This window comes from Uloborus diversus, chromosome 8 (genome assembly GCF_026930045.1).
Source record: "Uloborus diversus isolate 005 chromosome 8, Udiv.v.3.1, whole genome shotgun sequence".
Taxonomy (NCBI): domain Eukaryota; kingdom Metazoa; phylum Arthropoda; class Arachnida; order Araneae; family Uloboridae; genus Uloborus; species Uloborus diversus.
In genome coordinates, this window is record NC_072738.1 from 2,295,154 (window position 1) to 2,321,606 (window position 26,453).

A 26,453-nucleotide genomic window follows, 5' to 3' on the forward strand; every position below is an offset into this window, starting at 1 on the left:
CTGAAGCAGAAAAATTAAAGGTTTTTGTAGATATTTTTAAATAATGTTTCCGAGCAATTTTTAATGTTTTTTTTTTTTAATTTTTCCTTTTTCACATTGTTGGATTTATGCCAAAATATTGATTAAAATTGGAGGAAACTAACAATTAAAAGAGTTAATGAATCAATTTGATTATAGAATATTGCATTGTCATCGGGTCTGAGGTCGCGTGCCAAATTTCAAAAGAATCCGATCGCAGGAAGTGGGCGAAATTTGAGCTGCAAGATTCCGTAACAAGATGCATTTATACATACAGGTGAAGCTAATAAAAGCGTGTAAAAAAAAAAAAAGAAAAAAACATGTAATCAAATCGTTTACGCTTTGATTGTATAACCACTTTCCGCTAACTGGTAGCATTGTGAAAGCTATACGCAGATCCCAATCACAGCATTAAGACGCTGCCAGGTAAGGTTAGCTTCAACTAGAGTTTCCTCACCTCCCTGTATCCTAGTCACTCTCCTCCCCACACAACTAAAATTGCAAAAAAAAAAAAAAAATGCTTAAACTATATCTGTGTATTCATTTTCGATTTAAAAAAATATATCGATCATTTTTTGGCAGTTTTTCCAAAAACGCCCATTTTTAAGGGGTAAAAACATGTATTTTATACATATATATTTCCAAAAAATTAAAAATTCGCAAGAACTTTTGCCTGATATAAGTTTTACATTTATGTTTAAAAACGATTGTCACTCGTTTTCGCAATCATTTCATATTACTCTATAACCATCAAAGGAACGTAGATTGGCAATTGTGTTGAAACATCGAATAAAATATGAAAAATGTTTTTTTTTTTTGAATTCCAGAGCCATTCCATTTTCTACAAACTTGATTCGCTCTAAAAAGTATGAAGTAAAAGAAGAATATGATTTCTTGATTGCCACACTCAAAAACTGAAATTTACCTTAATATATTTATGTTTATATTAATATTAAAGCAGCCAATAAAATTAATATTAAAAATCTGGGAGAAGAAATAGGCTTTGTACATATAGCTTTTACTATACTGCCTATATTTCCTCTTTCAAACTTTTAATTTTAATTTTATTGGCTGCTTTAGAATTAACATAAACATAAAGATATGAAGATCACTGCAATCAAGAAATCATATATCTTTTATTTATTTTTTTAGTGCGAACCAAGCGTATAGAAATTGTCTTTGAAAGTTAAAAAACATTTTTTATATTTTATTTTAAAGTTTTTATATTCGTTACCTATCCTTCTTTGAAAAGGAAAATAAAAAGGGTATTGATTATCGTTTCAATACAAATGTACTGCACATGAAGAAAGAATGTTTTACATTTATAAAAGATCTTTTTTCAATATTGCTGATTTGTGCGCTCGAATTTAAAAGCACTTTTGAACAAGTATAGGGGAAAAAAAGGTTTTAGAAACATCCACAAATATATGCTTGCTTAGGTTCAGCCTTGAAATTAAGTTGTTAAATTTATTAATCTTTCATTGTTTTTTAGTAACAATTAAAAAGCGGAAGAATTATAACTTAATATTAACTATTATTTTCATTGTTTTTTGGCAACAGTTAAAAATCGAAGCAAAACCAAGGGATGATGACAGACAAAGTGAGCTGAAAAATAGTCCATTAATAAAAAAAAAAAAAAAAAAACAATCGATGTCTCTCTCTATATATAATGGAAGCTAATCATAATTCCACGACAAAATCCAAAATTTTACATTTTTATTTCAAACATATACTTAAAAGAGAAATAAAATGACACAACAGAGAGGAAGCAAAACAAGTTTTGATTCAAACTGTCTCTTTTCTATGGTTTCACAAATAGATATTTTGAAAATAAAGATAACACCCGATTCATTTGGCAATAACAATAAAGAACTTCATTACATTTTTCAACGCGTTTGTAAACGGTAAATGCAAAACATTACTGATAATAAAATGCTGGCATGCAAAGTAAAATAATTTAGTGTTGTTAGAAACTTATAATTCCGAGGATTAAAAGTAAAAAAATCACTCTTGATGAACTGTTTCAAGTTGAAATAACAAAATGATAAGCAAACTATAAAAGATAATCAGGAGGAAAAAAATCATTAGCCTAGTAAATGTTGCACTTTAAACCTCAATCTCAATGATACGCAAAAAATAAAGCATTACACTTTTCTTTTGATTACATAAGCAAGAGTTGAGCAACGGGTTCATTTGGATACACAGTTATTAAATGTGCATCAGTAACAAGTAAATGAGTAAATAAGCTGTCAATTTATCTTAATTATTCATCCATAACACGAAATCTAAAGCTAAAAATTGACAAAACATATTACATAAAAAAAGATAACGTGGTAGGAATCTTCATTATATGTCCAAGGAGTAAGCGTACTTATTCTCTGTATTTTTTCTGAAGGGTTGAACACCCCTTCCAGAAATGCGCGGGGAAAGTGACCAATGGTGAAGGTTATCAAGTGGCCGTGCTTTCCCAAACACGCTTGCCTGTACATGGCTTAGCAATCTCACCTTAGTTTCATCCAACAGCGACACAGAAGGATTGAAAATGAAAGTATATTTTTTGGGGCCGTAAGTCTAAAGTCATTTATATATATTTGTATATACAAGCTGTTATATTTTTCGATTAATATCCAAACTTAAAGTACTTTAAAAAAAAGTACTTTATCACTATCTTGACACCTATAGAAAATTGAGTATTAGGGTAGACCGACCAGTGGATGACCATCACCTAGTGGATTCCTCGTAGTTTTTGTGAAAAAAAATGCTTAAAAACATTTTTCAATGATGAATTGGAAATTGTAACTCCCTTCTACCCATTTCCAGAAAGAAAATGACTAGAAAATGCTGTGTTTGTCTAATGGTTGGAGGGGGAGGGGAGAGTTCATTCATTGAGTCGGGGCACTTTCTTTCATTTCAACCACTCCAAAAAGCCTTGATACAGAACCATAAAAATTCTTACATTATTTTTTAAAGTAACTTTAATGCGTTCATCATTTAATGCGTTCTTACTGTCATGTGGCAGGTACCACAATTTTTAACGATGCTGCGAATTTTTGAAAATAAAAAATGCGCTTAAGTGTTCATTCACTGATTAGTCTACCCTACATACTGAAAAGATTGGATAAAGGAATCCTTATTTCGAGTTGCTGGGAACACTCATACGATGACTTACAATAAGGCTAAAAATTAAATACTTGGCACTAAGTTTCAGACATTAAAATTCATCCAGTAAAACTGACAGTTTCAAATCCAAAGGTAAAAACCGACGAGGAAAAATATCAAGGCGGTTGGCACTTTCCATTTCTCATCCTATATCCGGGGAGGGCACACACCAATTCCCTGCATTTCTTGAAGAAAGGGTCGTACATCTCCCCAGAAGGACACCGGGGCGTGACTTGGCGAGACACGCCTACTTGATCACCTTCACCATTGACATCCAAGAGCAGGGCGAACGAGAGAGGTCTCTTCCTCGAAGTCAAGCCCTCTTCGCACGAGAACTTATCAAGAGTCAAGTGATTGCATACAGCGCAATGCGGATTGCGGTACGATTCGGATCCAGTGTAGACCGCAGCCATGTACGACTCGCAAGCCTTCCTGACACTTTCTCGGGTCCAGTCCCTTTTGCAAGTCGATATCATCCCCGCCCTGCAGTGGCGAACACTAGTGGTGGCCGATGGCGGGATATCGAACACCAGCATACAAGGATAGAACGTCCTTTCACCCCTGTTGCGATTCCACCTGTACACCCCCCACTGCTCTGTGGTTTCACTCCACTCGAGGTTTTCCCACACATTCGAGTTGGAGACGTTCAGGGGAAGATTTTCGCAATCAAGGTGAATCCTCCAAGTGAGTAGATCAGACGGATTGCCGCCATTGCATTCTGCACAATATCTGTTGCGATAAGTGCGACCCTGCGACACACTGGTAAGCGGCACTGCGTTTAGTGGGTCCCTAAGATCCATGGGCCCTCGACACTTGAAGAGTACCTCTGGTGGTCCGTCCCAGCCTCTCGCGCACTGGTTGACTACATATACGCCCAAAGTTTTGTAACCACCATAAGGAAGGCAAAGCCTTTTGTTGTTAACAGGGCGGGGCCTCTGTCGCCTTCGGACTAAGGGCTTCGCATCGATGCAACAGTCATCGTAAGCAACACAGGCGGGATCACATTCACAGTTCCGGCTGCCAAATGACTGTCTGTTACTGATAAGGGAGCAACTGAATCTGTTGGGACAGTTGAGCCCGAATCCTTCCAGATCGCTGTAGTCCAAACAGCGAGCGATGTGGACCAAACTCGAACCGAGTAGCACACAGAGGAAGAACTGTCTCTCAATGTTCATGACTGAAGATGTTGCTCACAGGAAAAACCGACTGCTGTAGGAACAAAGCTTCTGCGGATGCTGCATGCTCTTTTGCTATCTTCCTGAAAAATAAAAGCTTTGTTAAATGACAAACAATAAACACTTATGTCACTTCTTGCACTTCGTTTCGAACAGGCACACAAGGGCGTGTTAGTCTATCCTATCATGCTGACTAGTGATGGAAATGCTGCTAATCATGATAGAAATGTGTCGTAGCATTGCTTGAGAACCAGCCCATGCTATTCGAAATGACCAAAAAAAAAAAGTGCTATTTATAAGAGCATTAGTAAAAATACGCGAACATTTTTTTTCAAACTTCTTACCTAAACCGTATCGCGATTTTTTTTTTTAAATTTCTGATTATGGCTGATTTAGAAATTGTTATTATATTCATTTCCAGCTAGGAACAACAAAGAATATAGTACTAAGTAAACATCTCTCGGTCGCCAAAATGTTTAAAATATTAAAACATAAGAAACAGATACAAAGTTCTATTTTGATCAATTTCCTTGTTTTTATTTATTTATTCTCATCGTCTCAGGGTTACACATGAGAAGGTGCCATCTAAAAGCAAACAAATCCCCAAAATTGAAAAATTGAGGTAATAACTGACTTGTATTTGTTAGCCTCATTCCTATATGGTAGTGTAGTTGGTTTCACCCCCCCCTCCCCCCCAAAAAAAGTAGTATGTTGTGGCCATCACGAAACTTTCTTCTATACCTTTCTTATAATTCTGATCCCTCCCCATGCTTAACGAGGAAGCAATATTCCCAACGAAAACAAAATTACACATGCCAAAACTTGATGACCATCCCAATTCCTGATTTGTCTCAAAAGCAAAGCAAAGAATGAAAATTGAAAATTATTTTAAAAGCCTTGATTAAAATAATTACAAACATTTATTTGTTAACAAACACAAGATGGCAACAGTTAAAAATTTTAAATCATTGAGATAATATTTCCGATCATTTCTATGCAATTAAAAGCACGAGCTAAACGCAGACGACAGTCTATTACGATTTATCTTTGAAAAAAAAAGAACGTTCGATTGCCCCACCCCTTTTTCAGCTGTTGACACCAAAATATAATCATTTCTTATACCCTCTAAGGGCTACTTGTCGATAAATTTTTGTTTGATTACGTTCATTATTTCTTCAGATACAGCAGTCACAATTGACGACAAAAACGTTCTATAGCTCAACCCCCGTTTGAGCTATTGACACCAAAATTGAATCAGGACCTGTACCTGTTAGGGGCAACATATGGACCAGATTTTGTTTGATTCCGCTAGCTACTTCCTGGGGAATAGCAGTCACGCAAAACTCAAAAAACGTCTCATTGATCCACCCCCCTTGGAGGAATTCGCGCCAAAAACCAATGGGCACAAGTTCACATAGGGGCACATATGTGTACCGAATTTCTTTCGATTTCATATGGTAGTTTTTGCTGTAGAGCAGCCACAAAAAACTGGTCACACACAGACGTGACACACACACGGACATACACACACAGACAGACAGACATTTTCCAAAAATGGTTGAAATGGACTCAGCACACCTCAAAACGTTCGAATCCATCAAAATTCGAAATTCGAAAATTTGCACGAATCCAATACTTTCTTCTATATATTAGATATAGAAGAAAGTAAAAACATATGCTATTATTTTAGAGCTTTGAAAATTGAAGTTCTGCGTGTAAAAGAACTTATCCATACATGTATCCTAAGCGAACAAGAGCAAATCCACCTCAGCCAATGTGAAGCTGTAGTTTGGTCATTTGACTCCTACAATGCACACATGGATTCAGTGTTAACTATAGCATTTTCAATAGTAACGGGAAAGAAGAAAGAAGTTGCAGTGAGTAAAAAAAAATTATGCACCTTGCTCAAGTGAATCCAACAACGTTTAGTAATATAGCTAAAAAGTTGATTACAAATCAAAGTCTAAAAGAGAATCGTGGTGCTGATTGAACTAGTAGAAAATCTGTCGGGGGGGGGGGGGGGGAATTCTATTCGAGAGTTCTTGAAAAAGCTAAAAGGACGAAAAAGTCACTATAATCCCAAAAAGTTGGAAGAGAATTTATTGGCATTACGATTTTAGTGTCACAAATTTTTTCTAGTTCTACAACTTTTTAACTTCCAATGTGACATCAACTCTGTTGATGTCCCATTAGAGGTTAAAAAGTTTATGCTTCGTAGAGTACTTTGCGAGTTTAACATCGGCTTTAAATCACCAGCTAGTGATATTTGCTGCTATTGCTACAGATTAGGTTTGAAATTGAAACTATCATGCTATATACAGTGATCTCTCGCTTATACGCGACCTCTGTTATACGCTTTTTTCACTTATGCGCGATAATATTTTTTTAAGTTTTAGTTAAATCGCGTATTCACGCTTTGCTTATCGGAAGATTGTACCTTCCTTGTTTTATCTCTTGGAATACATTCACACGCCTTTATTCCATTGTTCGGATTCTTCCAAGAACGCGTTCTTTTTCGCACAAGTGTGTGATTGGGGAAGAAATTAGTCTTGTGATTGAAACCGAGGGGGTTACATACGAAAAGGTTGACGTCACTAAAAGTTGTGGTCAAGCGGTCAAAGTTGTGGTCAAGGAAAAAAAAAGCATTCACATAGCCTATCGAGGATCTTTTGCATCAGCTCTGATCACGCGACATATTTTTTAGGTTTTGGGGAATTTGCTTACGTACTGTACAGTTTATAAAAAATGACAAAACGTACAACTTCTAATTTTGCATTTTTATTAAATTACAACGCATAAGCGGAAATTATGTGCGTATGTATTCATTAGTATTAGTAGTGTCCTATTAGTATTAGTATAACTGATGTTAAGTTATTGCATTTAAGCTTATTTTTCGGTTTTTCATTTATGCGCGAATTTCACTTGTGCGCGAAAATTTCGTTGTCCCCTTTGGTTGCGTATAGGTGAGAGGTCACTGTATTATTGTTTTTTTTTTGGGGGGGGGGGGGGTTGCTAAATAAATTAGGAAAACAAACTGTCCAGGCAAAAGAGAACATATCCCAACCTAGTCCACGCAAAAAACACACAAACACACCTAGTTCAAACAAAACAGAACACATTCACTATTTAACGTTAAATTAGCACATTTCTATCAAAACATAACGCAAAATATTAACACTAAGCACAAACCGAGCAATATTAACAACTTTTTGTTGGTGTAAAGTTCAACATAAATAATTTTTTCGCGTTTTCCCGAAAGTTTTTCAAAGTGGACCTATTTGCTTTTACACGCACCTCTTGACGTATGACTAAACTGGCAAACCACTGGCTATTCCTAAACACTATAGTTACATTTAAGAAAAAAAAACTGGAGGCAAACTAGTTTTGAGCCCACTTAAATAAAGATTATTTTACTTCTAATTTTTCGTGGAAATATCGGGCTTGCTTCACAAATTTTTAAAGCGTTTTTTAATCCCATTTATTGGCACAACTTCAAAGGTAGAGCGCAAAAGTATAAAGTAAGTTTGTTCAGTCAGTCTCCCCGAGTTCGGCCGCAATTACAAAAAACGGAACTGTTTCTTCAAACAGAACTTATTAAGTAAATTTATCAAAGGACAACAATGACGCGTCAACTTGTATTGGACTGAAAAGTTGCAATATAATAATAAATGCAAAAATGGACAAGCATAAAATTTAAATGAATCCTATAATTCACAAGATCTGATGTGAAATTAATATTTATTTCGCAACAAGAAGTGCAAACAAGAAATTCCGTCCTGGAGCTAAACGAGCCTATACTTTGCAATTTTTCCGCCTCCGATTTTCTTGCATCAGATGAATAGTTTCTCACTTAGTTGAAGTTGCGTATTACAGTCGGATCCCGACTTACGCGAGAGATGCGTTCCAAGACTCCTCGCGTAAGTCGAAATTTCGCGTTATAGAAAATCGTTGTGTGCATGATTTTTTAATTAACATACCCAATCATTTTTGACATTTTTAACACCTTTTAAACTGTTTTAGACCATTTTTTAACTATATATTACAGTTTCTTACATATAGAGCTGAATTTTTTTATGTAATTTGAAAAAAAGTTGCATTATTCAACATAAAATGCTGTTACGATGCACAAAACCAATCAATGGGAGAAAGAAACATAAAAATAAAACAGGTTACATTTATAACTTAAAAATTAAAGATGATGATTTGTGCTGCGCAATCGGATCGTTATTCTAATATATTTTTTAATACAGTAGCTTCGCATTTAATTTTATAACATTTACATCTGTGGTAACACCCCTCTTTCAGGGTTTCTATAATCTACAATAAATTGTCGCAATTTTTCGCTTTTAGTTTCCATCTTCAAACTTTAGATGAAACAGCGTGCCTAAGTGCCACAAATTTTCATCACCTTTAATATTTAGAATAAATAAACGAAAAATGAGGAGTGGTGATATATACACACTAATAAAGCTATGTTCATAGTGTGGTACGTGGTAACTTGCGTAGTCAGTGATGCTAAAAGGATGAAAGTACATTCACGAAGTCAATGTTTAGTAGTCAATAACAAAGCCGAAACGCTTTGTTATTGGCTACTAAACATTGCATCTTGACTCCTTTCCAAATATTTTCGTGTTGAGTGCGAGAAATTCGCTTTAGCTCTAAAATTCGTTGCTCCTGAAAAACTCGCGTTATACCCGTTTCGCGTAAGTCGGATCGCGTTGTAGCGGGAGTCGACTGTATTTCAAGAACCGCTTTTGGACGTTTGAAACTGGTTTTAAGAGGCAAGGTATGCTTTTCTCATGTAAAAAAAAAATAATATAATTCTTTTTTATGACGCATAATTTATTACAAACACAAGGGACTATTTTTCAGTAAATTTCAAACATTAGTGAACTTTCTATTAAGGACATTTTAAATTCAACAATTTTGTTTAATATTTAAGAGTGCAATTTTAAGAAAGAAAAAATAAAGAATAGAATTACAAAAGAAATTTTCTGTTGAAATATTATATCGAATCTGAATAGGTAAAAAGTTATACAATGCCAATGCAACTAATATATTATTTAACTTTTTTACTAAATAATTCTCTAACCGTTTGAAGGAAAGAAAATATCAAAGCTAAAGTCATCTGCCGCTTTTTTCTTACCGAAAGGGGGGGGGGGGGCACGTTGAAGTTACAGTCGATAAAAATTAAAACAATAAATTTCAATTTCGGAATGAAAAATATAAGAAATTACCTCCGACAATCTATACTAATAATGTAAAGATGAAGAGTTTGTTTGTTTGTATGAACACGCTAATCTCAGGGACTACTGGTTCGAATTGGAAAATTCTTTTTGTGTTGAATTGTCCAATTATTGAGGAAGCTATAATTTGCATTTATATTTTAACTAGAAAAAAAGTTATTCAATGTTTTATGTGATTTTTAGCAATTTTTAGTACTTTTTACCCCACAGATCCCGAACCAATTTGCACCATAAAAAATTTTTTTTTGTACTAAAATGTAGGAAATTTATTTTTAAGTATGGTGAAAAAAATATTTTTGCTGATAGAGCGATTTTTGTATGTTTTATGAATTAAAAAAAAAAAAAATATTCCGCAATTTTTCCTGGGTTTAATTTTTTCTAAACTCATCCCGCAAAAAGTTTAAAGGCCTCTTCTCTGAAATTTAACTCTATAATAATAAAGCCATTTCATTTTCTTCAGAAAAAAAAATAATTTTCAAAAATACGCAATAGTTATTTTTGTGCAATTTTTTTAATGCGAAGCAGACTTCCAAGCATAGCCGAAGTTTTGTCAATCTTCAATTTAGGATGGTCATTACGTCATGGAATTGACGTCATGACCACGTGATCCAACTGCAGCGCTTGCTTTTGCTTCTTTTTTTTATTTCCATTTAGGAATGTTATTCATTTCTCCCACCCCGTTCCCCGACGTTTTACTGTTGTTATTTAATAATACATATTTGCGTGCATTTGATTCAATAAAAGCAGTGAGTTTTTTTTTTAAATCTTTTGCATACTACGGGGAACAAAGTTTTTTTTTTTTTTTTTTGGTGCTATTTTAACTATATTTCTTTTATATACATGAAAAAAGATTGTTAATTACCATCAGAGGTAGATATGCAAAGATCGTATAGGTAGATCGATAGATAAATAGAGGTCGATGGTCAGTATTTACGGCCCGTATTTACGGAATTTCAACGGGTGATCAATTCCCCCTCCCCCCGGTTTTAAAAAAATAAAGTATTCACATAAAAGTGGACTTTGATTCCAACAAAATGAGCATTGAGAGTCCCCCCCCCCCTCCACCTTTGGGGCTGCTTGCATTAGAAAGGCGAACCAGTTGGTCGCCCCAGGCTATCTTTTTATGTGTTTTGGCGAATAGTTTCGAATTCCAGAGACTTGAATGTTTTTTTTTTTTTTTTGAAAAGGTGTGTACGCATCTTAGTTGAAGAAAAATGATTATTTCATATCAGAAAGGGGGGGGGGGGGGAGGGTTGCATGGATGTTTTTATTCAACGGACTTCCTTTAATTTCTTAGCACGAGCAACGCAGTGCGGGTACTACTAGTCATTTATATGCACATTAAAATAATTTGCATTTTGATTTCCCTTTATTTTGTTGCCGGAGTCAATCAATCTCTAACTTGAATCAATGTCATTTCTATGAGAGCTGGTATTTCGATTTTTATTGGTAACTTTTTTTCTAATTTTTGATTGGAAAATAAAAATTAAGAACGTACTAGGAATCTGCAGCTTTCTGTACTGTTTAGTTTTTAGCAGTTTTTTCTACTACTACAGTAATTTTTGGTGTTTTCTAGGATTTTTAAAAAAAAATTTTTTAGGATAATAAGGTTTGAAAGTCTCTCGCAGTCGTTAATGCTAATTTTTTTTTTTTAAATTCTTCATAATACCCTTGAACCCCCTCCCCCCATAAAAAAACATACATACCCTTTTTTTGTCAAGAGTTTTTTCTAACAAAGCTTAATTGAGTAAAAACCACCCTTTAATTCGGAATTAATGTAATTATTTTAAATTTCTCCGTGAGCGCTTATGATAAAAAATTGCTGAACTGTTCAGAATTGAACGGAAAATTATTCCAAACAAAAAATCGAATGCTAAAATAAGGTTTTTTCGTCCAGATCTTTCGAGCAAAAAAGTTTTTTTTTTGAATAAGATTAATTCCTCACAAGTTATTAGGGAGAACAGACAGACCGACAGACAAATTTCCTCCCATCTTAAAGCTTTACTTTCTAATTCTTTTATATTTTCAGTATTTATTTATTTATTTTTATACTAGCCGCCTGCGGCGACCAGCTGGTTCGCCTTCTTACGCCATTCGCCTTTCTGTGCAAGCAGCCACCTACGGCTCATTTACCTTGTCATTTACCTTTTTAATTCAAGTTTGCCGCCTTAGGCGGCTGTTTAAATAAATTTGGCAGCATTATTAATCAATCCAATCCAAGTAGTGACGTCAGAGGCATAAAGGAATGAAGAACCTTTTTTCGACCGATGCGTGGAAAGACATGATGTGTTCAGCATTAAAAAAATTGTAAAAAAAAAAAACTATTGCTCATTTTTAAGAACTTTTTTCTTCTGAAGAGGGAGAAATGTTTTTACTATTATCAACTTAAATTTTAGAAATGAGGCTTTGATACTTCTCGCAGGATGATATTAGAAAAAAATAAAACCCATGAAAAGCTGCAAATTAAAGGTATTTTCAAAAATTCGTAAAAAATACAAAAATTGCTCTATTTTCAAAATTTTTTTGTTCATCATATTTAAAATTAAATTTCCGACACTATAGTACAAAAAATATTTGTCTGGCGCGATTGGTTCGGGGTCTGTGAGGTTAAAAGTAAGAAAAAGTGCTAAAAATCACATATAACATTAAATAACTTTTTTTTCTAATTAAAATATCAAAAATCGAAGCCCGAGGTGCACAACTTCAGCAAAAACTGTACCTGCATACCAAATTTCATCTTTCTAGGCCTTACCGTTTTCCCGGGATGCGCGCCACACACACACACACACACACACAAACATCTTATTTTATTATATGTATTGATAGATTTTGCGACATTTGTATGATGCATTAAGCAAGTCTTCTTTTATGTTCTTTTCTTCTTTTTCCCAACTTTTCCGGGGAAGTATGCTAAAAGTATTAAAATATGTTTATTATTTTGATTTTTGCCATTCGAAAGGGAAAAAGTAACAATTCTGTCATCATTTACGGGTCGAATGGTTTGTCCATGACAATATATTCTAGATGATATTTTCGAATATCCGATGTTTCCAGAATGAAGCAATAATTGCCAAAAGTTTGACGATTGTGCCAAAATTTCAAATAACAAAATACCCCTCCCACATTGAACACCTATTCTCATTTCAAACGCATTTATTCACACTGTCGACTCCCGCTACAACGCGATTCGACTTACGCGACATGGCTATAACGCGAATTTTTCACGAGTAACCAATTTATAGCTAACGCGAATTCGGAGTTCACAACACGAATTGTTTTTGAAGTAAGTATCGGCTTCGTTACTGGTTACTAAATACTGATTTCGGGAATATTATTACTTCCTTTTAGCATCACTGACGGTGAAAGTTCTCACACCAAATCAGTTTACGCATCCGGCTGGTAGTGCACCAAATAACCACTCATTATCTTTCATTTATCTTTTTTTTCATTCTAAATATAAAAGTTAATGAAATATAATGGCATCTTAGTGCGCTGTTATATTTCAAGTTTGTGAAGATGGGACGAAAAAGAAAGCTTCTGACAAAACAAAAAAAAAAAAAAGGTGGGGGGGGGGGGGTAAAGATTCTCGATATGCTTGAACAACTATACAAAACGTCGACAGTAGCACGACAAGAAGTATGAGTGAATCTCCCATACATACAATTACAGAAGTCAAAACAAAAAGATATCCGTAAAAGTTCAGAACTTAGTTTCAACATTGAAGCTTGCAGAGTAATGTCTAACCAAAGTAAATAATTTGAAAATAGATGCTGCTTTTGTATTGTGGATTGAAGGGATAAGGAAGAAGGGCTGTTTCTATAAATGAAAACGTTAAGAAAAGGCAGAACAAACGTATTTAAAAATAATGAAGCTTAAATCATCATCATCTTCATTTCTTAACTCCCCATAAATATTATTAATGTATCTACTGTACAGTACTGTTATAGCGCAGCATTTTATTATTACGACATACTCTGCGTACCGTGTTGTTTTATTTAGGTATTTTCCTCTCATTGATCATTCATTTTTACACCTTGGAGTATTTCATGTTGAATAAAACAACTTTTTTTTTTTTCAAAATACCTACAGCAAAAGTTTAGTTCTTTATGTAAGAAACTGTAATGTACAGTTGAGGGGGTGTTTATAAGTGCTTAAAAGGATTTGGTATGTTTCTAAAAAAATTGTATACGTACATTTTTCCGCAGCGCAAAATTTCGACTTAGGAACGCATCCCTCGCGTAAGTCGGGACTTGACTGTATACAGTTGAACTGTCTTAATACAATCACATTTAATACGAAAACACGGCTAAAGCGAACATTTTGTCCGTTAAGTTTGGTTTGCTATCTAGTTACAAGTTCACATATAATACGTACATTAAATTGAACTTATCGGCTAAAAAGAACAAAAACTTCAGACCGCTATACTTAAAATGTTCGTGGTTGAATACTGTAACTTTCTTTTTTAGAGATTATTCATTATTTTGTTCGGTAGTATAAATCCGATTGCGTATCGAGACATTCGTAAGAAATAAGTGATTTTTTTCTTAACTTACTAATAGTTAGGTTACAATGTGTATGTTAGTAGTGATATGTTGGGTCATTCCATAGTGACTAACGTAACATTCGCAGCAGATTTTCAAACTCTTTTTACTTACACCGGGAGTAAAAATAAATGTGTTTTGGTTTAATATGCAGATTTAAAATGTACAGGTGACTATTTTACATTTCTATCAAGAATTTGAAGCAAAATAAGCGCTGGCAGGTTTTTTTCCACCAAAAAAGGCATCGTGACTAACGTAACATTTTTGCAACCTTGAGAAACAATGCTTATGTTACAAGGCAAATTTTTCTGAAACTTACGCAGGCATTTAAAATTGGCCGATATATTTGTAAGAGGTAAACAATCTATTTTTTAAAATGTACTACAGATTTATTACAGATGACGCTTTTTTGACTCATAATGATTTTTTTACGAAAAACTGTGTGTGACTAACGTAAAGTGACTAACGTAACCATCGAATAACAAGCAATGAATGCATATAAAAAACCTTTTTGTGATTAATCTCTTGCTCTTATATTACTTTTACACTTTTCAGGAAACTTCTTTGGGCTGCATTATGGTTCTTTTTTTACTTTTTTTCTATATCAGTGTAAGAAATTGAATGGAGGGATTCAGTTCAATTAACTCAATTTGAATGTGCAAAAAAAAAAAAAAAAAAAAAAAAAAAAAAAAAAAAAAAAAAAAAGCTGCTTTTACAAACTGAATAACATTATTTTGGGCTAATTAAATATTAAATATTTCTTAGGTAGAGATGTATTTTCTAAAAAATAGAGACGTTCTCCTTTGTTAAGACTGTATTTCTATTATCCTAATTTTTAAACTTGGATTCTTGTGTTAAATGCACATTCAGAAAAGTACTCATTTTGCTTTACTCAGATTTTTTTTAAAATAATTCTTTAGATTGGAAGTATCTTTTTAAAGACTTGTAAAAAGTATTTTTCTAAGTAAACAGATGATCTACAATGTAATATTACTGATATTTTTCACCCATTAAATTTTTAATCAATATAGAATGCCTACATATTCAAAACTGTTCATGAAAATGTACATTAAATTAAATAAGATTTAAATATTAGCAGTCATTTTTAAAATGTTACATTAGTCACATGCAAACTGTTACGTTAGTCACAGCTCAAATGTTACGTTAGTCACACTAATTATTTTATATCTACTAATACTAAAATAAATATTTTGCACTTTTTAAGTAGATATGACACTGATGTAAGAAAATAAAAAGTGCTGTTTGGTTCAATCATATGGTTTCGTTTTTAAGCAGAAAATAGTAAATTTTCGTGACTAATGTAACGTAAATATTTTCAGCGAAATAACCAAACTAATTAAAATACTTATCTTATAATGTATGCAAAAAGAACAGTTAATTTTATTGGGCCAACATCTAATAATTTAGAATAAACATAGTTCTTTTAAAAATTTGCAAAAAAATTTACATTACACAAGAAAACGTAGACGCATGTTTTTTGCATATGCTAAGCCTTTTCTACAACCTCGCACGTTTAGAGCCAAAAGAAAAACACCGAAGGAAATTTTTGCAAACTGTTACTGGATTTATATACTAGAAAGTATGTTGAATGAAATGATAGGTCACAATTAAGGCTTTGTGGAAAAAAAATTTCTGAGGTTGAGGTTGACATTTCTATGGAATGACCCTGTTCTAATATAGGTAAGCATTCATCGTTTTTTCACAGTATCACTCATTCACGGTTGTTACGAATAACGACTAATACGTACAAATTCATGGATTTTTGGCATTTCGTATTAACGGTGTTCAACTGTATATATACATATATATATTGCCACAAATTCGTGCAATTCCAGTTTTCCTTTAATCTATTGTGCAAACTTTCAGTTTATTTTTTTGGATTTCGCTTGAAATTGTAAATCTCTTATGATTTTTAAACTCGATTTATTAATATTTTTCATCATTGATTATTTCTCGATTCGTTCATATTTTTAAACATTGATCATGCTCAATTTTTCTACATCATCACTTTTCAGCGATTGCATTGGCTGCTAAGACACCCTCCATTAGATTTTCATAATATAACTAAATATTACCCTATTCGAAGGGGAACGGTGGGCAAAGGGAAATAACGGGGAAATGGTGAAATATTTACTCGGCTATTAGCGCCACCTATCTAGTGATATTTTAACTATGTAGTAACACATGTAGTTTATTCTAGACAAGAAAAAAAATATCGCAGAAAATCAAAGCATATAATACAAGCAATTTTTAAAAATTGATACTCAAATTGTAATACTATATTGTAAATCACAAATTATTTCGATATTATCAAATAATAAAGTTCATGTTATTAGCATTTTAAATACTAATTGGAACCTTCTAATATTCATTGCAGTATTTATTTGTATTGTTAATACTTTTCACACTTAGTCAAGTGCATGCGCGGCAATGTGGATGGGGCGAAGTGAAATATAGTTTATTTCGTTTACTCATTCAATCATTTACTGAATCACTTACGTATTCATTAATTAACGAATTTATTTACATTCTTTCATTTAATAATTCACTTATGAATTCAGTCTTTCACTTATTTTCTTATTCATTCACTATTTTAGTCGAACATTTATTTTTCCTCGTGTATTACTTAATAAATAAATAAATTTATTACCTTATTGTTTCATTATCTTTTCATTTGTTACATCATCCTATTATTTGCTCATAATCTTATTCAAAAATATTTTTCACAATCGAATGGAAAATATTTCATTCGAAATATTTCATTTTTCACTTTGCCCCGTGAAGAAAAAAAAAGTGAAAAATTTCCTTGAGGGCACCATTTTACTGCCAAAAATAAAAAAAATAATGTTTCAATGCATGCTTTATAATAAAGTACAATGTTCTTTATATACTGTAATTTTCAAAACAAATTTCCAATTTGTTCATTTTTAAAAAGCTCAGTCATCTGAAGTATTTCACTTTGCCCCACATTATCCCCAATATAATACTTTCCTTATTCTCTAAATTATGTAATGAGCAGCAAATCTCTTGGCAACGTTAAAGAAAAATGCTTTTTAATCGAGACACACTGTTAAAAATCCAGGAAGATTTTCTGGTAATTGTTACTGTAAAATGGCGGACTTGCAACATCGCTGATTTTTACGGTAATTTATACCGGAGAAATAAGCGATCCCAGCGCCAACTGGTTGCTGTGGCTTACCGAGGAAACCGTAAAATTTTACAGTGACATTTGATTTTTATGGTAATAGTTTCTGGCAACATGGATGCCAGTAACAATTACCGTAAATTTTCCGGAAAATTTTTAACAGTGCAGGCATTTTTGGGTTCTGGTGCTCTCTAACAAAGGTATCAATGAATTGGGTTTGTTGCTCATGACCTGATCATGAATATTTTAATTTTTTTATTCGTTCCGACTGTCGTCGATCATATTCACGTCCGGACTATTTCCGACACATGAAATGACTTCCAGGGTTCCTTCTTATCTCTTTCTATTGTTTTTGATCCACATTTCTACTTTACAGACAGCAGAGTACTGATTATCCGGTTGGCCCTTGTTCAGATTGGCAAAAGTTTAGGTATTTTGTAGTAAGTTACATGCCATTATGTTATCATGCTTTGCCATCAATCTTTGAGTTGAACCGCACCATTGCTGCGGTCGCTCATCTGGTTTGCTAATTCTGCATTAGCTACCAGTTTGTTTCGCTCTCTTGGATCCCTTAAGAGATTTTTCGCCTCCAGCTCATGTGATTCCTATTCCGGGCTGATGAGTGCTAAAAAGCACGAAACTGCTGTCCTCGGATGGAATGGCTGATCTGGCGGTGTATTTTAAGGAAAAGTTTAGGTATTTGCAGAGGCATCTCGTCCTGTTACTTTTGGGAGGGGAAAATTCGCAATTTACTAAGGGGTGCCAACCCCCAAAAGCAAGGGCACACCCCCTAAATATCGCAAAGACCTCGCAAAAGAAAGAGCACCCCCCTTCCTCATAAAAAAAAGGAAAAAACACCTCAACACACCCGCCCTAAAAATTTCAATGGCGCATTCTGCGTCATGACCCCCTTCCCCCAGGTGACCACCCTTGATTTACTTAATGAGGAGGGACAAATAGTAGCATTGAAACAAAAGGCAACATGACAATAATCTCCCAATGTTCCGAATCATAAGAGAAAATTTGCCGAAACTGAAAGTATTTTGGTAGGTCACAGTAACCATCGCAATTAGATTATAAGCAATTTCAGAGATTTTTCTCTCTGCGTGAGAACTATTGAAGTACATACTTTCAATGAAGTAAAATTTATAGCGCATCTCTGATAAATTGAACCGTGACTTTGAATAGGTTTACTTCTTTCCGGGGTATAAAGAGGAAGGATGTTTAATACTGAATTAAGCTGGGTTACTTTCATTGCTGTTTTGTGAAAGTATTCCTACTCAAATCCGCGCCAATAACACATGCCTTTTGGACTGAACTTCGCAAGAAATAAGCGTTGTCAAGTCATTACTCGCCTATCAAAATCAAACTATAGGTGTCAGTCTAATTTAGAAGTGAATAGGTAGATATAAAAAATGTAGTTTTCTACAATTGCCCTTCACACTTTGGCTATGATTAGGCTATTAGAAAGCTGTTGTCTTGATCTTGATTTCCTCAAGTATTGTATAGATATCCAGAACTGAAAAACAATGCTTCTCAACAGGGTCCAGCAAACACCTTCGCTACTAATTAATTTCAGAACGAGAAATTTTAAAAGCCGCATGTTTCACTGAATTTTCCAATAAACTCTGAGAAATAATGTCGGGCGGATAAAATATTTTCCTGGCTGCTAAGGTTTTACCATTTCGGTTGATCTCTGTTATGAATATCATTTCAATGCACCACTAAGCGGATTCAAAATTCTCCCGCCACTTAGGACCTTTATACTATTTGCAGAGCGATAAAATAGTTAAATTATAAATGCATGCATTTTTCGTTGCCAGCGCCCCATAATTTTCCTTTTAAAGCTCACAAGTATTTTAATAGCTGTTAAAAACTCATTATCACAAATTTTCCAGTCTTTAGGAAATTCTGAAATTGTAAAAGGTTTAAATCTACACGAAGTTTGGAGAAATTTTATACTTTTTGGTTCATTTTAAAAACATGGTGCATTTAAACTTTTTTATTTCTGTATTTATAGCATACTATTTATTAGGGTTGATATTTTGTCCGCATTTTCGTAAAAAGTTCTTGACGCCGAAACATATTCGACAAATGCACGAAATAGGACAAAATGAAAATCCAGTGAATTTCTCTATGCTTAACAAGGAGAAACTAGGTAGGTTTGACCCACAGGAAGACTCTACCTATAGGGATTTTTTCCATAAAAAAGAAATTTAGAGAGAATTTTAGTCCTATTATTAGTTGACCAATCACACGACAGTATTTTGCAGCGCAAAGCCATTTCAGAATTATCAGTGTTTTTCAAGAAAATAAATATCTAAATGACATTAATAAGAAAAATAAATTAATAATAAAAAAACTATTACAGTTTTTTGAGAAGCATATTGCAAACTAATATACTAGAAAGCATTTGTGTTGTTTTCCTTTTTAATGTATTTTTATGGTTGAAATTGTTTACTAGGATAAGAATGTATTTATTTAAACATTTACTACACATTTATTTAAAAACACAAATGATACCTGAAAAAGTTTTGGAAGAGTTCAGATTCGATTGTTAAACGAAAACTCAAAACATGAATTTTAAATGAACCACATCAAAAACTTTTAGCTTTGTGCTTATATTCATGTCATGACATTTAAATTTTAATTCCAGGTGAAGACTAAATATTTTAATTCCTCACTATATGGGACTAAATAAAAGTTGGTGGGGGGAGGGAGGAGGGGCGCACCAAATGAAGTTCGTGCCCAGTGTCCTCAAAAATCAAGATGAGATGTTATCAAAAATCAAGAGTGGGTGGTGACCCTGCCCTCCCCCCCCACCCACTCTCAGAAATGGCCAATTTCAGAAGTTCCAATTTCAATTTAGGGATTTAAAACAAAGGAAAACGTCAGTATGAAACAATTGAAATAGATACTAACGATTGGAACAGAAGCGACAAAAAGCATTTTTTCTGCAAAAGTTTAAAAGAAAATGTAATCTTTTGAAGATTATTAGAAACCAATTTATTATAATTTCCCTAAATAAGGGCAGCCGAAATGCATGTGTCAAACATTTTTTTAACGAAGAAAAAGAATACTCAATGTATAGTGCAAACCCATGATAAACTTCGGTCAAAAAATGAATAGATAAACATGCTAGATTAGATAAACCGCCAGCATACTTATTGGCATCAATTTCGAAAACTTGCCGGTTCCCTTACAGTTACCAAACATAGCCTACAATAGTTTTTTGGATTTCAATTTCGAAAATTTCTCGGGGAGACGCCTCGAAGATCTTTTTTCTTATTATTACCTAAGATCGTCTGAAGAGCATTTTTAAGACTACCAACTCGAGAATAACTCCTGAGCGATAACACTGTGGACCTCTTTATTTTTGAGTAAATATTATGCTTATGATTTGGTTCGCATAGTCAATACTTAGATCTAATAGTTACTGGCTGTTAAACGAGAAACTGAACTTTCTCTCTGTATTTAAGATACGTTTGAAATAATTAAACGGCCGCCGATTTCACGCACGGGAGATGTAAAAAAACTTTTTTGAAATTGAAACGTCCCTGCGTCAAGGAGACATCAACTGATAGTAATACAAGTAATCTATTCCACTATATATTTCTTATAAATTCATTTTATGTTCATAATATCTTTCTTTAGGGGAAAAAAAAAACATCTCTGAAGATCAAAGCATTTGATGCTACAAGCAATTTTGTTACTCATACTGTAATACTTTGCTGTAATTCAAAATTTATTTATTTTTTTAAATAAAATGATAAAGTTCATTGACATTTTAAATATTGATTGAGATCTACTAATATTCGGTGCAGTATTTATTTAGCATTAAGATCTGATTTGTAATTTAAATGCTTTGCACAATTAGTCACGTACATGCAGGGCAAAGTGAAATAGTTCATTTCGATTACTTATTCGATCATTTATCAAATCACTTACATATTCTTTTGTTAATTAATTCATTTACATTTCACCATAAAATGATTTCTTTATATTTATTCAATCACTTATTTTCATATTCATTCATTATTTTATTCACTCAGTTATTTTCCTCATCTATTAATTAATTACTTTATTTCTTTACTGTTTCATTATCTATTCATTCTTCTATTTACTTATTCATTTGAACAAACATATCTTTTATAGACAAATAGACAACATCTCATTAGAAAAATATTTTATATTTCACTTTGCTCCATAAAAAAAAGAAAAAGTGAACATTTTCCGTTTTTTTTTTTTTTTTTTTTTTTTTTTGTGATTGTATAAATGTACAGCCAAAAGTAAAAAATAATGTTTCAATCCAAGTTTTATTATAAAATACATTGTTATTTCTGTATCACTTGAGATTTTCAAAACAATTTCCAATTTGTTCATTTTGAAAAAGTTGTAATCTTAGCTCCCTTTGTCCCCCCATTCCCCTACATTTTTTAAACTTAAAATTTCAAAATTTTCTGGGGGAGTGCTTTCTAATCCCCCTTTTCTAATATCGTAACATTTTTCCGCGATAACGCATGAAAACAAAAATTTTTCTTCTCCTCAATCAGCATTGCATTTAAGGTGTGCCAGCAAATATTGCCGTCGGAGGGAAACAATTTATCCGTAACGAACTTGTTAAAAGGCTTCAATTTCAAGATTTCCCCAAAGAGCTTCGAATGTCGTCTAAATTTGAGTTATTGGAACTTCAGTTGAGAAATATTGCCTAGAAAGAATTCCTGAACCCCAGTCTTTTCTCCTATTGTTAGCAAAGATGGCTTGCGTTTTTACGACTCCAATTTAAAAAAAATTTGAGAATTACCTCTCTCCCATGCATAGCCTATCAACTAAAAATCGACTAAAAATGTGTTTTTGGAGCTACAGTTTCAAAAATTTTTCCGGGGGAGTGCCCCGGACCCCCCAACATCTGCACGGATATTACATTGATTACTAGGTTACTTGTTCGTATTGCTGATCATTTTTCTCCGCATGTTTAAACGCAATTCTCCTCATATGATCGCTGAAAATTCTAGTGATGTGTGACCGCCTTTTAAAAACAGAGGCTGTCTTTCATTTGAAAAAACATAGGGGGAGGTTGTAAATTTCACACACCCTCCCCCGAGTTCTTTGATCTCTTTTTTTGGCCATAATACTATAGACTGTTTGATTGTGATCTGAATTTGCGTCGAAAGGTCAGATCTTTCTAATTTTCCTCTTTTAGGAGCAGCCCGGTGAAAAAATAAATAAATAAATAAGCTGACTATTACTTAAAGATAACATAAAATAAATTCAGTATACTTATTCAAGTCCTACCTTGCATCATTTATCCTCTTAGATTAGTCATAAATATAAAATTCGCACACACACACATATCAACATTTATGTGTGCGCTTCTATCGGGGCCGACTGGCCTGTAAATGCCAGGGCCGGTTCATGTTGTTCCATCCGCCACTAGTAGCGGCACACCCCCTCAATCGTTTCGAAACATATCCTTCAAGAATAAGAATCTGCCAAAAATTAAAACCTCCCCTTCCCCTCTGCCCCAAATTTCAAATGCCCCTCTCCTCGCTGGTATTCATGTTTCTTGTCTATGTTTAAGTTATTGTAAATGACAATGAAAATAGAATATGACAAATTAACGTGTTTTAAGAGTGCTGTTAGCTACATTATACCTCGGCATAATGTATATATTCTTCTGATTTTCGCTCTAATGACAAACATAAGGAACTGAAAAAAAAAAAAAGTCATAGGACTTTTAGCGGCAGCACAAAAATTAAGAAAAAAAAAAAAAAAGAGAGAGAGAGAGAGAGAAAGTATGAAAAATTTTTAGGGCTGGTTTTGAGAACAGATAAGTGGTAATTGATGTAAATCCAACAACTTAAGTCAGGTTTTTTTCTTAAGAGTTTGATGAGTTTATGTACACAATAACTTTCCCCGAAGAAACACTTCGACATAAATTAGACTTGCATTATTTATCCCAAAGTATTTTGATACATCACAAACACTTGGTAATAATTTCATTAAACAAGTGTGACTTGTTTAAGTAAAACAATTGATTAACTAATATCAAAACAATGAATACATAAGCTAAAATTTACTGCTTGTGCTAAGTAATGTTTTGTAAACAGGCATGCAAAGTAAAACAAATAATTAAGTTCTAAAATATTGACATTTATAATTTATAATTTATAGGTTTTGTTCCTAAGCTGGAAAATAAAATAAATAAGTTAGCTATAAAAAGTGAGGGGGTGATTACCCCCTTGCCTCCCCCCCCCCCCGGATCGTCGCCACCGTGAACCTACTAATTATGACATTTTTACTGCCCGTTACATACTTATACATAATGGACAGTTCCACGGGTAACCGACTGACTTTTCAACGCCAAATATCAAGTATTTTGTAACATTCAACGCAAAGTACACATTTTCAACAGATATTCTCCTCTGGATTAGATTATTTTTTAAGCTAAATGATTTTTAAAAAAATGTTTAAAACATCGTAACTGATTGACATCAATAAAAAAAGCATGTCAGATAATTCCCACGTTTTTAACAATTCTTCTGAAATAGTTCAAAATGTATTTCGGATTTCAAAATTATACCATCAATTCCGTACCTCAGAGCCAGAGGAACGTAATTTATGGTGATTTTACAGGAAAGAGGAAAAACATTTTTCTGGCGCAAGCGAAGAATGGGAAGCGCGCTCTGTTAAAAGTGGTAAAATATTGAAAAGTATTAAAAAAAAAAAAAATACGTTCACATGGCTCGATGATGAGGAATAGGCTTATGCAAACAATGCACCAACAAACGGAAAATCGCAATTTTTGGACTTGCGTCCTTTTGGCTCCGAGGTACAGAATTTTGCTTAAAAAATTCAATTAACCCAAATGAAAATATCTTCTGTATAGTATATACTTAACATTGAATGTTACAAAATGCTTGCAGTTTGCTTTCAAAATATTAGTCATCCGTGGAATTGTCCCTAACAGCAGGAATTATACACGCACGCACAATGCAAATAAAACTGACATTAAATCAGCCAGTGAAATAGCAATTTTCCAGTTTGTCCGAAGTTTTGGCTGCTTTGTCCCATCTAATTCGGATTAGCATGGGTCAAATGCACTTCAGCAATTACTCCGTACAAAACATGCAGCAATATTATGTCTAGAACACGGATTAGCATGGGTCAAATGCACTTCAGCAATTACTCCGTACAAAAACATGCAGCAATATTATGTCTAGAACACGGATTAGCATGGGTCAAATGCACTTCAGCAATTACTCCGTACAAAAACATGCAGCAATATTATGTCTAGAACACGGATTAGCATGGGTCAAATGCACTTCAGCAATTACTCCGTACGAAAACATGCAGCAGTATTATGTCTAGAACACGGATTAACATGGGTCAAATGCACTTCAGTAAATACTCCGTACAAAAACACGCATTAATATTACGTCCAGAACACGGATTAGCATGGGTCAAATGCACTTAAGTGTATACTCCGTACAAAAACACGCATTAATATTATGTCCAGAACAACAACAAACCGCAATTTGAAATAAAATCTACTCACCTACGTTACATCCTTTCGAGTTAATAAGAATATAATATTCCAAAGTCATTCCTTTGCGATGGAGTTCCAAAAACAGGTTTCAGACCCAAGATCAAATACAAGAATGCGATAAGCCGTCTGATGCTTTGCCGAGCTAGCTCGGAAATGCGACGTCACTAATCATCCAGTCAGATATAATTGATAGTTTAAGTTTGGGGTCATAGTTTATCTTCTTTGACAAGCTTTTTTTTAAATCTGACTTCATATACTTTTTTTCCCCTTCCGGCGATATGAGAGAGCTATGGTTGAAAAGAGTGGCTATTAATACAAATTTTCCTCGGTTATTTCTTTTTTATGACTGCAGATTTAGGTAATGACATCAATTATAGCGGAAGGCGGAACATCCCAAGTGCCAACATGCAACTCACGAATGATTAATGGAAATAAGAAACTTCGCAATAACCAATAATATTACAATTGCAGTATAGCTGCTACACTATTTCATCATGTGTTAAGTAGTAACCACAAAAACGAGGATTACAAAAATTTATCCTTCCCAAAACCGAGATTTCAATGTACCCCTCTAAAACATCGTTTTCATGATAACCAAGATCACAAAAGTAAACCCTTTTCGGAAATCGAGATGTCGAAAAACGGACTTAACAAAATTAGTAAGACATTCTCTCAGAAAGCAATCTTAAAATTAAAATAGCTATTTTCATATGATAATTTGTCCAGATTTCTCCCTCGCACTGTCCCCACCCCCTTTTTTTTACAAAAAAAAAAAAAAAAGAGAGAGAGAGAGAGAAGTCATAAAATTAGTCTCACTTTCACAAAATTCAACACAATATCACACGAATAATTACAAACTGACAAAAAATAAACCTCGCCGTTTCAAAAGTTTCGGGAAAAGGGCTCAAATATACATACTCAACACATTTCATGTTAAAAAGAGATTCAACACATAGACATATTCAAGCTTTTTGAACACCTGAATAAACTAGAGAACAAAATTCTGTACACGACAATTTTTAGACGAATATCCTGAATAACAGAGTTCTAATGCTTATGATTCGATTGAACATCTGAAATTAACTATATTTTAATTTAGCCAGTATAATATACTATAATTTAGCCAGTTATACATTAGTCTAAAACCACTCACCAGAGATGTATGTAAATCCAGGTAGAAGGTTAAAAAAATGTTCCGAGCATATCTTAAGGCACGGATGCGAACAAGGGTTGTCAGTTCTACAAGAAATAATGTCAACACACTTATCTTCAAGTCAGAAATTCTCAAATTCGCTAATCAAACTCATACGAAAATCACTTCTGCCATTTAAACGTATCAAACTCTTGTCTCCACTTTTCAGCCATTTTGACGGAAATGCCATTCTTGGGGGAAAACAGAAGATTGCAAGGTTCTGGCGTCCAATTATTTCTTTTTGTAGTCTTCCCACAAAATTAGTATGGTGTGCATTTGTTTTCCGCAGGAAGTGGTCAAACGGATATCCGTCTAGCGACAGGCACGAAGAAAATATTTTTCGACTTATGACTGGGACTGTTTCTGGTAAGATTACTCTTCAGTCCGGTTATTGAAATTCCCGCTAG

General features: G+C 33.6%; 1 protein-coding gene across 3 annotated transcripts; it reads right to left on the reverse strand.

Moving 5' to 3' along the window:
- Positions 1 to 1,724: 1,724 nt before the first annotated feature.
- Positions 1,725 to 26,348, reverse strand: LOC129227493 (uncharacterized). 3 transcript variants are annotated; one of them, XM_054862067.1, is made up of 2 exons: positions 26,008 to 26,348; positions 1,725 to 4,435 (listed from the first exon to the last, which is right to left on the reverse strand). In XM_054862067.1, the coding sequence occupies exon 2, from the start codon at positions 4,350 to 4,352 to the stop codon at positions 3,294 to 3,296; it is 1,059 nt and encodes a 352-aa protein (XP_054718042.1). In that variant the 5' UTR covers positions 4,353 to 4,435; positions 26,008 to 26,348; the 3' UTR covers positions 1,725 to 3,293. The 3 variants fall into 3 exon arrangements, with proteins under 3 accessions (XP_054718042.1, XP_054718043.1, XP_054718041.1); XM_054862068.1 differs by having other exon boundaries at positions 1,725 to 4,431; positions 26,008 to 26,031; XM_054862066.1 differs by lacking the exon at positions 26,008 to 26,348 and adding an exon at positions 24,864 to 24,997.
- Between the last annotated feature and the right edge of the window lie 105 nt (positions 26,349 to 26,453).

Coding starts and splice junctions, on each gene's coding strand:
- LOC129227493 (XM_054862067.1), bottom strand. CDS start 4,352: ATGAACATTGAGAGACAGTTCTTCCTCTGTGTGCTACTCGGTTCGAGT.